The sequence below is a fragment of the Thamnophis sirtalis genome, unplaced genomic scaffold (genome assembly GCF_051295495.1).
Source record: "Thamnophis sirtalis isolate CommonGarterSnake01/CBP01778 unplaced genomic scaffold, rThaSir2_p1.2 scaffold_4, whole genome shotgun sequence".
NCBI lineage: Eukaryota > Metazoa > Chordata > Lepidosauria > Squamata > Natricidae > Thamnophis > Thamnophis sirtalis.
Window position 1 is genome coordinate 107,517,482 of NW_028261384.1, and position 14,537 is coordinate 107,532,018.

Consider the following 14,537-nt stretch of genomic DNA (forward strand, 5'->3'; position numbering starts at 1 on the left):
TAAAACCAAAAAAAAAACCTTGAACATTGGGCGCTATCTAAAAAAAATGAAATCCAATGGTGAAAAAAGTAATATTCTACATTTAGGCAAGAAAAACAAAATACGCAGGTTCAGTACATGTGGTACCTCACTCAATAGTATTAACTGTGAAAGAGATCTTGGAGTCCTAATGGATAACCATTTAAATATGAGCCATCAGTGTGCTGCAGCTGCCAAAAAAACCAACACAGTTCTAGGCTGCATAAACAGAGGAATAGAATCAAGATCACATGAAGTTTTAATACCATATTATAATGCCTTGGTAAGGCCACACTTGGAATACTGCATGCAGTTTAGGTTGCCACAATGTAAAAAAGATGTTGACACTCTAGAAAGAATGCAGACAAGACCAACAATGATGATTAGGGGACTGGAGGTTAAAACATATAAAGAACGGTTGCTGGAATTGGTTATGTCTAGTTTGATGAAAAGAAGGACTGGGGTTGACATGATAGCAATGTTCCAATATCTCAGGATCTGCCACAAAGAAGAGAGAGTCAAGCTATTCTCCAAAGCACCTGAGGGCAGGACAAGAAGCAATGGATGGAAATTAATCAAGGCAACCTAGAACTAAGGAGAAATTTCCTGATAGTTAGAACAATTAATCAGTGGAACAACCTGCCTCCAGGAGTTGTAAATGCTCCAACACTGGAAGTTTTAAAGAAGAGATTGGATAACTAGGGTTGGACTAGAAGACCTCCAAAGTCCCTTCCAACTCTGTTATTCTATTCTAAATCTTTAAGAAGCCAATGGTCTGTATTTCACTTGGATCTTGATGTTTGTGGATGATTTACATCAGTGCTAATAACATTTTAGTCTTTAGGCTTTTAGTTATATGAAGAATAGTATTTACATGAGACTGAATGGCTGAGTATGGGGTTCTGAGTTAGACTTTGATTAATCATCATCTAGCTTCACATAAAATAGATATAACTCTTAAAATTAAACTCTTTATACTTGATATCTCCCTACTGATGTGGTTATATGTCTGTGTGTATTCTATATATTTCTTTAATCCCTTAATGATTTGCAAAGTGTTTTTTTAAAATCCAGCACATTGCTAGGTATTTAATTATTTTAAAAACATAAGAAGTTTCTAAATCTTTTAGTATGCAGAATAATTTAAGGGGAGTTTTGCCCTTGATGGTATTTCAGAAGCTTGATTGGCATGTAGTTAGTAGTAGGAAATACAGTATTTCCCCTCCCCTCCCCCATGATTTATAATTTCTGGCTCACATACATGGGTGTAAACTGTTAAAAGCAATGAAGCTTCATTGGAAACGCAAAATAGCTGAAATATTTTTGCGTTACTTACTTATGTAAGCAGGAATTATCAAGAATTTACAATACAATGGTTTTGACTTCCACATTTGAGGATGTTATGGTATGTACCCTAAATCTTTAGAACATCTCAATCTCAGAGGTGAAGCAAGCACCCACTTCTTCTGGTTTTCCAAAAGACTATTAAGATCTAAGAGTATGATGCAACACTGGAGATGGCTAAAACTTAAGCATTCTGAAATTTTAACTCTGATTTTTTACTTTTAATTTGCAAGTTTAATTTAGTCTTAATCCTAATTTTAATCTGTGCTTTTATTTAGATGTTTATACTGTTTTATTATGTTGTAGTAAATGGTGAGAGTCACTTAAGTAAGATGGATAGTGTAGAAATGTAATAAATACATAAATTAAATATTATACAAATGTGTGTGTATGTATGTATGTATATATGTATGTATGTATATAAAATGCCTAAAGACCTGACCCTGCCAGTGCACTTGGGGCTCACAGAAGAACATGCAATCATAAAACTGGTTCGTGCCCCAAAGCCCCTCTCCTGACTTTTTAATTTTAATTATTTTATTTTTGTTTTTTATTGTCTTCTATTATAATATTTACATATACTTTTTTATTTATGTCCATTTGGACACTGCCCATTGGGATTCAAATATTTTTACTACCAGTTCTGCGGGCATGGCTTGGTGGGTGTGGCAGGGGAAGGATACTGTAAAAGCTCCATTTCCGTTCAGATCAGCTGGGACTCGGGAGGCATAGAATAGATGGGGATAGGGCCAGTAAAAGGTGTTATTTACTGGTTCTCTGAACTACACAAAATATCTGCTACCGGTTCTTCAGAACTGATCAGAACTGGCTGAATACCACCTCTGCCCCAGAGTTGTTCTATGAGGGAAATGAGTAAGTTTCTAAATATAATAAATAAATAAACTACTCCAAACAAATTCTATGAAGACTTAGGTCTCTGGGAAAGGTGAAAGAAAAGAGGATGACCAGAAGCAAGGTGGATGACTCCATTACCCTGGTGTTGAGTACATCATTGGGGGATGTCTACAAAAACAGATTAAAGAGAGATTATTTCATGGAGAAAATATTTATGTATAATAAACCAATAGCCTTTTGGGTTCAGAATCGGCTCCAATGTAGCTTACTTCCAAGTATATGTAAATATAATTGTTCTATGTCCCTAAGTCCAAACATTTATTACTATCTGGATATCTAAGAGCTACCTACCTTTTTTCTTGTTTAAACGTGTATCAGCACAGAAAGTCCATTTCATGTCCACATCAAAATTCTCTGTTGTGGCACACCAAAATCTCCCATTCGTCTCATTCTTCTCATCCTCATCAATGCAAGTAGTAACCGCCTCTTCTTTGTAGTTGAAAGGGAAGACACAAGGCTGGCTATTGGAGTTCCCACCATATTCTGTTGAATGTAGGAAGGACAAAGTGACACTGGGAGAGAGTTCAGTTGTCCAACAAAAGGAAACAATGCAAGAATTTAGAACTCTGGGTTGGAACTTTATGTTGCATCATAAGAGTATCACAATGGAACATTTTCATGCTTTAATTGAGCAGAGAAGCTCCAAGAACTGAAGATTACTTGGCATATGATGCAATGACCTCACCAAAAGAGTCAAGGTATCCACCTTGCAATTTTGGGAAAGGGGTTAAAGCAAAAATCCTTATTTAGAATGTCAATTCATATGTCCGTCTAACCCACACTTGTGACTTCAGGCTAATTGACAAAAAAACCCCACAACAAACAAAAAATGAACAACAAAAAACAATATAAATATAAAGAGTGCTTGAGACTTGCAATCCAACAAACCCAAAAAAACACATTAAACATTCCATCTGGCAGCCCATCCCAATGTCCAGGAGAACATCCAGTACAGATCTTCAACACTTTATAAAAAAGCAGAGTTTCTGAGGAAGAATGGCACACTGAAATGCCAACACAACAAGTGGAGCTGATGACTGCAACTGAAGAAAAGGTCAGTGACTAAACCAGCTCTTCAATAATTCCTCATGGACAAGGAGAGGATTTGAGATCACCCACAAGTACTCTGGCCAATTCCTTCTCACTCTCTTACCTTGAAAGGAGCATGATTTCCACCTGCTGTCTTTATCATAATTTGGGGTTGTGGCACACCATAGCTGATTGTATAAATCTCCCTCTGTGGTGCAGAAATAATCTCTACTGATGTCTGATGGTCATTTGCATTTTTTTCAGGCCAGATTTGGTGTATCTGAGTAAACAGGTTGCCTCTTGCTAACACTGGCATGCTAACATTATTGATAAAATGCCAGGATACTCATGGGATTATACAAAATACTGGGATACAAACTAGAACTCTGCATATTTAAAAAAATGATTTGAAAGATGTGCTTCAAAATGTGCCTGAATTGACCTTGTGGCTGCTATGGGCAATGAAAATATTGTCCAGTATTATGGAGAGAATGGCTGATAAAAAGTGGTGTGTGGCTTTTCTTTTACATTTTCCCACTAGCCATACTTCCTGGATATAATAATATGTGGCTCTGGGTTTGGGATTCTTTGGCCCATGGAGAATTGCCTCCTTTGGTCCTGGATGGTGTGCCACTACCCCAAATAGACCCTACATATAATCTGGGGGTTCTCCTGAACTGGTGACTCCTGCTCAAAGCACACGTTGCGGCCGTGGCCAGGAAGGCCTTTGCACAACTGTGGTTGTGTGCCAGTTATGCTCTTTCCTGGACCAACAATCACTCACAGTCACTCACGCCCTAGTGACTTCCTATCTTGACTATTGCAATGCACTCTACATGAGGCTGCCCTTGAAGAGCCTCCAGAAGCTCGAGTTGGTGCAAAAAGCAGTGGCCCACATGGTTTTGTGCAGACTTTAATCTGCACATGTATCACCCCTCCTGCAGGAGATGCATTGCTGGCCTATTTGTTTCTGGGTACAATTCAAGGGCTGGTTGTTTAAAGCATTTCATAGCCTGGGACCAGGTTATCTGAGGGACCATCTCTTGCTGGTCACATATATCTGACCCACTAGAACGTGGAGACAAGGAATCCCATTGGATCCCATCCCATAGGGGATACACCTGATGAGACCCAGAAGAATGGCCTTTTCAGTGGTGGCTCCCTCTCTCCAGAACATCATTTCCCCCAGAGATTAAATTGTCCCCAACTGTAACATTCTTCTGGAAGGCATTGAAGACTGGTTCTGCCAGCAGGCCTGGGGAACCCAGAGCAGGATGGAGCGCATTAAATGGTTGGTATAATGTGTTGTGACTGGGGTGCAGGATGGGGCCTATTATATTATTTTATTAATTTATTATTTGATTATCTACTTTTATTAGTTTTAATTTTTATATATGATGGTTTTTATACTCCTGTAAGTCACCATATGCGAATAGGCGGCAATATAAATGTTATAGTAAGAATAATAAGAATAATATCACATTCTATCATTCACAAGACAGTCCATGAAGCAGATGTGACAGAAGATTATAGAATTTGGGCAAGGATCCGCAACATGAAAGATAACAGCAGAAATTGTACAAGACCATAAAACTTCACAAAATTTTAGTATTCACACAAATTGTCAAGTGAAGATAGTCAAATTTTCCTTGATCTCTCAGAATGCACCAAAAATATCTGTATATTACAGGTAAAAAAGGGTTCTGCTCCATTTTCTTTTCTTTTTTTGAGAAATTTTTTTATTGTTTTAGTTAAACAAAAACAAAAAAACCCAAGAAAAAAATCATCTTTCGTTACATCTTGTTGAAAGCGTATCGATTGGTTACAAATATATTCCGTGCATTTCTTCCACAGTCCTTACATATACTTCATTCAAATCATGTTGTACATTTTAAGTCAAGAAAGAAAAGTTATGTATTTTACTATCCTTGTACCATAATTCTCATTTGGTTACCATTGTTTAAACATGTTTTTATCTAGAATTGTTTATATTAGAAGACACAGCCACCTACTGGTGTTCATTTGCAATTTCAATAGATCTCCAATACCATTGCATCTTTATGACATATTCTTAAATTAGTTTGGTTAAATAAGATATCTAAACACCCCCCCCCCCCGTAATACACCTGTATGTATCATTAAATATTGTCCATTAACACTTCATTGTTATTATTGTAGTTAACTAAAGGTTATTTACTGATTATCTCACCTCTCCTCTCCAGGCCCACACAATATTATAACTTTATAACCGTCTTTAAACAATGATTTATTAATAAGATTTATAGGACTTTTCCCTTAATCCCAAATTAGTTAATTACGTGCTAAGAAAATAAACACTAGACATCTAAGACAATCTAAGATATATTGACATTTCCACTTGACAATCACCCAGAATATACATTAGCATTTCTAGGGTCTGGTTATTTATCCTAACTAGGGTTATTATTTATCTATTAGAATCATAGTAAATTTATGTTAATGGATAAACATTCAATGGTAATCTAAAACAGTCTATAAGGTACTAAAATCTCTACTTAATAATCATCAAAAATTAACTAGCTTTTCCCCATCAATTGGCATTATTAACCAGTATCTTTCCAGTAACAAAAGTGTCTTTCATCTCTCGCCAGTTGTTGTGTCAATTCTCTGTCCAGAGCCTTTCCAAGGTTTAAGACTGCTCTCTGCACTTTGAAGCTTAAATGATCTCTCATGTGGTTTTGTTGCCCTTGAGTTGTTATTAATGTAAGTTTAACTTTGGTTGTCAGGTTTGTTTCTGAATAGATTTGTCTTATTAACTCCATCTTTTTCCCTCTTTCTTTTTCTCTTACATCTTGGAGTTTGGGGTGGAGCACCAAATTATCCAAGTCACTTTTCCAGCTTCCCTTCTTTCCACCTTCACTCACGTTTACTCCGTTTATAAGTTCACCTGAGTTCTTATCTTTGTTTTCTGTATTTTCTTTTCTTTATTGAAAATTTTGAAAAAAAACTTTTACAAATATTTACCTCCCTCCCTCTATCCTCCCCCCACCCCCACCTCCTCCCTGGCTTCCCAGAACCAATACAGGGTACAAATCTTTAACAAGGATATTCTAAGATAAACTTAAAAAAAGTTAGTATTACCTTTTATTGAGCTTTAACTCCTCTTTACTAGGCTAGCTCTAAACAGATTATATCATTCCTTGTTTCTTCAGTCATAAACTATCTGGAATTTCTTAATCCCATATATATTTTGAGGATAGTCAATCCATCTTCTCCATTCCAGTTTATATCTCTCATTTTAATGGTCCTTGAGATATGCTGATATTTTAGCCATCTCTGCTAGGTTTGTTACTTTTAATGTCCATTCTTGAATAGTAGGCAAATCTTCCTTCTTCCAGTATTGTGCCACCAAAAGTCTTGCTGCAGTTATTAAATGCAAAATCAAGTTAGTCTCTATAATTGTACAATCAGTAATTATACCTAGCAAAAATAACTGAGGGGAAAACTTTATCCTTTTTTTAAAGAACTTTTTGCATAATCCACCATATTTTTATCCAAAATGCTTTAACCTTTTTACAAGTCCACCATATATGATAGTATGTAGCATCAGCGCAATCACATCTCCAGCATTTAGGTTGTAAATTCGGATACATAGAGGCCAGTTTTTTAGGATCTAAATGCTATCTATAAAACATCTTATAAAAGTTTTCTCTCAAATTTTGGGCTTGTTACATTTCTTACCCAAATCTTTTCCCATGTATCCAACATTATTGGTTCTTCAAAATGTTGTGCCCACTTTATCATACAGTCATTAACTTATTCTGTTTCGGAATCCATTTCTATTAATGCATTATATAGTCTCTTTATATGCATTGGACTTTGATCCCTAATTTGTTTTAATAAATTATCCTCATTTTTGTAAAACCGATTTTTTGATCTTTTTTCCATCTGGCCTGTAACTGCCCATACTGAAACCATGTTTGAATTGCATTTTCCTCTTTTAGTACATTCAAAGATTTTAATTGTAATACACCTCTTTCTAAGGTGAGAAGCTGTCTGTATGTAATTACATCCTGTTTTTGTACTATATTTATGTTTTCTATTGCATGTCTAGGAATTGACCACATGGGCAAGTTATCATTTAGTTTGTATTGATATTTTTTCCAGACCCGCAGTAGAGCATTCCTTAAAATATGACTTTTAAAGTTCTTATCCACCTTTTTATCATATAGCAAGTAAGCATGCCAACCATATTCCAAATCATGCCGTTCGATATTAATTATTCTATCATCTGTTGACTTAATCCAATCACTGATTACTGATAAAACTGCTGCTTCATAATATAATTTAAAATTTGGTAATTTCAAACCTCCTCTCTCATGCACATCTTGCATTATTTTTAGTTTTATTCTCAGCTTCTTCCCTGCCCATACAAATTTATTAATGCCCTTCTGCCATTCTAGCAAATTTGCATCTTTTTAAAGGATTGGTATTATTTGAAAGAGAAATAAAAATTTAGGTAGAACATTCATTTTAACTGCTGCTATTCTTCCCAACAAAGATAATTGTAATTTTTCCCAATTTTTCATCTCTGTCTGAATGCTGCGTCATATTGGCTCATAATTATACTTATATAACTTCCCATTTGAGATTGAGATATAGACTCCTAGATATTTAACCTTTTTAACTATTTCACATCCCGTCATTCCTTCTAATTCTTCCCTTTGTTTAGTGTTCATATTTTTAACTAGCATCTTTGTTTTCCCTAAACTTATTTTAAATCTGGACACTTGGCCATATTGATTAATCATATTCACTAAAACCTTGCTCAACCTGTTGTTGAGTTAATGTTATAACCAAATAATCTGCAAATGCACGTATTCTACATTCTTGATGTCTAATCTTGATTCCCTGTAAATCATCTGATTCCTGAATTTTATTCAACAATAAATCCAGAATTATGATAAACAGTAATGGTGATAGGGGACAACCCTGCCTTGTACGTTTCTTGATTTTAAATGAATCTGTTAAGCTTCCATTGACTATAATTTGGGCTGTTTGTTCATGATATATTGCTTTAATTGATTGTAAAAAGTGCTCTCCTATTTGCATTTTTTGCACTATTTTCAATAAAAATTGCCAATTCACTCAATCAAATGCTTTCTCGGCATCTAGAAATATAAGCGCAGCAGGGATTTGGTTATTCTTCCCCAAATATTCCAGTATATTAACAATTTGTCTTACATTACTTCTCATTTGTCTCCCTTGTATGTAACCTGTTCAATTATTATGAATCAGTTGCTGAATAACCAACATTAACCTATTCATAGTATTTTAGTAAAAATTTTATAATCTGTATTAAGTAATGATATAGATCTATAATTTTTTGGTTGACTAAGATCTTGATTTTCTTTAGGTATCAAAGATATGAAGGCTGTCTTCCAAGATTGGACTACCTTCCCTTTGGATCTTATTAAATAGTTCCTTAAGAAGTTCTACTATTTCTAATTGTAAATTTTTATACTAAGCCGATGTCAGCCCATCTGTACCTGGTGCTTTCCCTACCTTTAGCTGTTTAATTACTTGGAGAATTTCCCCCGAAGTTATTGGTTGATTCAATCTCTCCCTCTGCTCATCTTTAACTATGGGTATTTTTTCTTTATCCAGGTATCTATCTATATCTAAGCCTTGTATTTTGCCATTCATGTACAATCTTGTGAAAAATTTAAAAGATGAAATTGTAGATGATGGAGTCTACAGGTGGGAGACTGGACCTTCTTAGGAAAGTTGATGCAGATTGAAGAATAGACTCATTATATGCAGTCAGAAGGCAACTTTGGGGGGATGTTTGGAAAGCCTACTGAGCAGCAAATGCTGCACAAATATTATCAACCAAGATTTTGGGAATGTGATGCAACTATTTGGAAAGATCCCAGAATTATTTCAAGGAAAATTTTTATTATCAAAATCAGTTAATTCTGGGCAGATCAAATATTATGATTTCAATGGGTTTATGGTAGATTAGAAGCTGTTGGTAGACTCTCTGCGACTTAAATGCAATAATAGATCTCAACAGAGGACTATGAAGTTCAGCTTGTTGCTGTAGTTGCCTATTAATTGCTTTTTTACAACAGATTTGTGGAAGGTCAAATTGGTTGGTGGTTAATATAGTCCAATATTTATAATATTTTAATGACATGTAGTAATTTATGAAACAGAGATGTAGAAGTTCCTAAATTGTGATTTACAAAGGGGGAAAACTATTGCTATTGAAAGATTTATCAGTATTCAACAAGAAAGAACAGTCTACATGTATCTTTGTTCCTTTGTCTTTATGCACATTTTTCCGATTTTGTTCTGTTCTGTTTTGTTTCCCCCACCCCACCCCACCCCCTTTCTTTTCTTTTACTGGAATTGTATTTTAACCTCAGCAGTAAAATCATAACTTTGTTTTTTTAAAAAAAATAGTTTTTTCCATAGTCTATTCTGTTCATGTTTCATGTACCAGCTCTCTCTTTTCTGTAAAAACTAAGATTTAAAATGCGTTTTCTTAATGAAAATATTTGAACCTGGGTTGATTTTGGCTATAGTTGCTAAAACAGCCAACGGTTCTCAGCTGTTTTAGTTGTTATTTTCTTGTAGTTCTTGTCAAAGTATTGCTTTGATGTATGTTGATTACGTTCAGCTTTTTAAGTTTGTGGCTGACCTTAAAATCTGTTAGCAGGACTGGTTCAAATTTCATTGTGCAGATATGAAACTATCTCAAGATGTGCTGTTTTAGAGGAGTGGAGTTCAAAAGGTCTTCTAAGGTCATACTTACCCAGGTTATGTGGCCAGAGCATAGATCTCCCTTGGGTTCAGTTATACAAGACACATATACTAGCACTACTTTTTCATCTAAATAAAAAGCCAAAGACTGAAGAAAATGATCTATGTCTGGAGCATCATTTGAGGGGGGGGGGAATCAACTGTAGTAAATTCATCTTTTTGAGCAATTGATTCCTCCCAGCTACTGCTACGTTTCCCATTCTAATTTTCATTCTATATTTTTGAGAGTGTCTCTCTTTTGGCATGCATTATTTTCCTGTCTTATCTTCCTAGATATAGTCTTAATACTGGCAACACATCCATGGCAGCTTTTTTACTGGCTCCTATTTGTGAAGGTCATTTAAGGAGGACATGTAAACCAATCCAGGCAATGCAAAAATATACACTCTAGTTTGATGCTTGGAATATTTATTACAAAGAATCATCAATGCAGAAATGATCAGGAACAGTACAGCAACTCAAAGCAAAAAGAAAACACCATAATCACATGTATTTGCATAAGAATGGATAAATGCCAGTAAATGATGGACATTCAGACAGATTGAGCAATCAAGTTTATAGCTCAAACTTCAGCTATAAAAACTTCAGGAGTTGAATATGCTTTCCTTCTGCTATGCTTTCCAGTGTTGAATCCCACAATTAACAAAGCCACATAAAAACATTTTAACCAGTTTTTTAAACATTATATGGCAAATCGTTTTTTTAAAAAACCTATATCTTAAACCATTAAGGCTACAATATTCTGAAGATAATAACTTTAATCTAACCATAAAATGGCAGAAAATTCATGGATTTTTTCCAACGTTTGATGGCACAGAAGAAGGTTCCCTGGAAACTGCTTAAAATGATAACAACAAACAGTGGAGTTTAGAATCTGGTCACATCTGGCAATAAAACAATTTCTTAAGTAATATAAAGTCAATTAGCTTCTAGAAAGCCTAGACTAATAATGTTAGCAAAGGTATCAGATGGCAAATATCATAGCTTTGATTAGAAAATTGTCATCTCTGGAATCAAATCATCCCAAATTTCCTTGATTTTGGTAATCTGAGGAAAAAGGGAAAACAATACAGTTAGATCATAAAGTTCAAGAGAGTTCAAGATTTCTACTTATAGGAAATTATGATAACTCAAAAACAGTTTAGAGACTTTTTGCAATCTGTTTTATTTCACAGAAACAAAAATCATAGCCAATTCTGTTAGAAGGGATAAATATGCTACCTAGGTTGCATTTACTACAAAAGGCAAGAAGTGATTTGCATTATTACTCAACCATCACAGAGATGTCCAGCTGGGCTACCACATGCAATATACAAATTGTGTACCACATAATGGAAGTGCATGAAGCACAGATATAAATTGCTATTATTTTTTATTTTTTAATGGCAAGAAATGTGCCTGCAAGTGAATGAAATATTTAATAAATTTAATACTTTAGAATGATTTGGGGGCACTACATGGAGTTGTGCTCAAACCAAACTTTGAAAGGCTGGTCTTGAATGCAATCTGCTCTGGAGATTATTGCTTTGATTCCAATAATACAGTTTAAATTTATCTGCTGCAGAATTTGGCAAAATCCAGCTGCATTAAGGAAGCTCTACTACTCAAAAGATTCACACTGCAAAAAGTCTAAAATGATTAGAGAATTAATAATCTTTAGATGAATGTATTTTATTAAAAGGGAGACTTGGAGCGCTAAAAGAATTTGTGGACAGAAGTCAACCTATATTGTATACTATTTTATTCCTTGTAGTCAATCCTATCAATTGCACCTTAGAATCCATTTTGTACAAATGTCAAGTTAATGTTTCAGACTGTTTTGGCCTCAAACAGATATCTGAACTATATTAGTGCTATTATATAAGAGAAGAACTGTTCTACAGAATAGAAGAGAAAAATGCAGACAGATATTTTTGTTCCAGTGCTAATGTTCCAGGTTCCAGCGCTAAGCTTCTTAAGTGCATAGACTACAATTCTGACTTTTCATCAGCTGCAAACTTGGGGAATGTTGGTGTTTGCAAAATGTGAACTAGAAACTTTCATGAGCCTTGCCAAACAACAGCACTTGCCCATCTTACACAGGAGATAATTGGGGGGGGGGCAACAATATTAGAAAGATTGTAATACATTATATCTCATATGAAAACAATCTATTAGCATCTGAAAAAATTCCATAGCCACCCGAACTGAGCCACTAAAGCATTTCCTTCTTCCTTTTTTTTTTTGTCTTACCTGAGGAATCCCAACTATATTCTGACAGGCCACATTGGTTTATATGAACCTAGTCCTAGAAAGAATGGTAACTGGTCATTTTTTTTTATATGCACAAATACAGTTCAGCAGTTTTCAAAGTAAAAAAGAAACAGAATTTCTTATTTCCTATTGCTACAATGTAGCAGTAGGAATGGCTACATTGATACAGATGCTGCATTAATTGATTTGAGTCTATACTAATTCTTCTAAAATATCTCAAAATATACATTATTCTCATAATTGTTTTGTTCCATTGTCAAGTGACTTTGCTAATGTTCTTGATCTCTTTCCTTTTCATAGCTATTGTATCCAGAACTATTTTGATCAATCTGAGGAGAACATGAGAATATAAAACTAGGTGATATTTTTCTCTCTCTTTTTTGGCTAATTGATCTATTAACCTGTTTCTTAATCTATAACCATTCAGGTCTGGGACACTAATATAACTCAAGTTTTTACATTGACCTTTTACATTGAACATTATCAGCTGCTATGATTCTATTGAATCTACTTCCGAAGATTGAAACGATCCCAGACCTTGATTATACACCCTGGTTCTAAACTATATCCTTCCTCCTTTCCTAAAGACCTTCCTTATTTCTACATCTTGCTGAAATTTTGTTTATGCTTTTTCTTATGACTTAAAAAGTCTCCTTATTTTCCTTTGTGTACAGGCAGCCTAACCTTGCCCAATAATAAGAAAAAAAGCTAACATCACAGAGCCATCTTACTGGTATCAGCGCAGTAGTTCCATAGCTTATGTTTATCATAATTACTGGTTGTTGCACACCAGAATCTTCCACTTTCATTATCTTTATTGATGCAAGAGTAAACCATACAGCCTTTGTACTTAAAGGGGAATACACAAGGCTGCCCAGGAGAATTACCTCCATATTCTAAACACAAGGGAAAACATTAAAACATATAAATTGTTTTAGCAATATTTGTCACATAACTTCAGATTTTAATTTCATATTAGTAAAACACATTCCTTGCTTTTCAGAAAGGTAAAAGACCAATGCATTCATTGTATACTGAAGCCCCAATATATGTCATTTTAGGGTGCTGACTGTAATGCTAGGAAGGCATCATGGAAAACTTTTAGTAGTTTTATCAGTAATTATAATGTATAGTTTATGAAGCTCACTAAAGGTGCACACAAACACTCTGCAATGCTTTTCTTGATTCTATACCAGATTAGTCTCATAGACTTAATAATAGGAATCAATTAACTATTTCAGGACAGTTATTATTTCTCCTAAACCTACTGAATAATATATTTCATAAATGTAACTTTGTCAAACCTGTAGTTTCACAATATCTCCATTGACCAGATTTATCATAGTTTTCAGTTGTGGCACACCAGGGGTGGCTCCTCCGTATAAATGCATCTTCAGTGCAAGTATAATAGGATTTCCCACCATAAATAAATGGGAACACGCAGGGAGGAGTGTCTAAAATGATAAAGGAAGACACGATCAGAACTGATTACACAAAACAGAAAAATTATACAAAAACACTTCAGTTTTTGTCTAATTGTTTTACTCAAAATAGCAAAACCCTTAAACCATCTTTTATAGTTAGAGGAGTTTCCTGAGACCACAGGGAAGGATGCCGTTCATTTTTTAAGCCAAGTTTCTTCACCTTAGTAACTCTAAGATGTGTGGACATCAACTCCCAGAATGTCTCAGAGGGGTTTAAAAGTCCACACATTTAAACTTCCCAATGTGGCAAAACATTTTTTCTCACTAAATATTATATAGTTCTTGTGCAGACAGACACCCTTAATTTTTGTTTCAATTCTATATGAGATTACGCTCAGAAACCCTAAACTGGAAATCAGTTGACTATTTCAAGACAATTGTTATATCTCTTAAAATCAGTAAAATTCCTATCTCATAAATATCTTTGTCAGACCTGTTTTGGCACAATATTTCCATTGACCAGATTTATCATAGTTTGCAGTTGTGGCACACCATGGATGGTTCTGGCTATCAACTTCAGTGCAAGTATAATAGGATTTCCCACGGTAAATAAATGGGAAGACACAATGACGAGGGTCTAAAATGGTAAAAGAAGACACGATCAGAACTGAAAAAAACTGTCTGTTAAGTATTCATTCATTCATTCCTTTGATTTGGAATCAGGAAACAAGCCATGTAATTGATCCA

General features: G+C 34.8%; 1 protein-coding gene across 1 annotated transcript in view; it reads right to left on the reverse strand.

Annotated features, from left to right (window-relative positions):
• Positions 1 to 10,820: 10,820 nt before the first annotated feature.
• Positions 10,821 to 14,537, reverse strand: part of LOC148046047 (epididymal sperm-binding protein 1-like) — a 75,060-nt gene continuing 71,343 nt past the window's right edge. The window contains exons 3-7 of the mRNA XM_087713709.1: positions 14,284 to 14,427; positions 13,671 to 13,820; positions 13,098 to 13,262; positions 12,346 to 12,400; positions 10,821 to 11,160 (exon numbers count right to left, since the gene is read on the reverse strand). Coding sequence (XP_087569835.1) covers positions 12,360 to 12,400; positions 13,098 to 13,262; positions 13,671 to 13,820; positions 14,284 to 14,427 — 500 coding nt within the window. The 3' untranslated portion in view covers positions 10,821 to 11,160; positions 12,346 to 12,359. The remainder of the gene's footprint in view (positions 11,161 to 12,345; positions 12,401 to 13,097; positions 13,263 to 13,670; positions 13,821 to 14,283; positions 14,428 to 14,537) is intronic.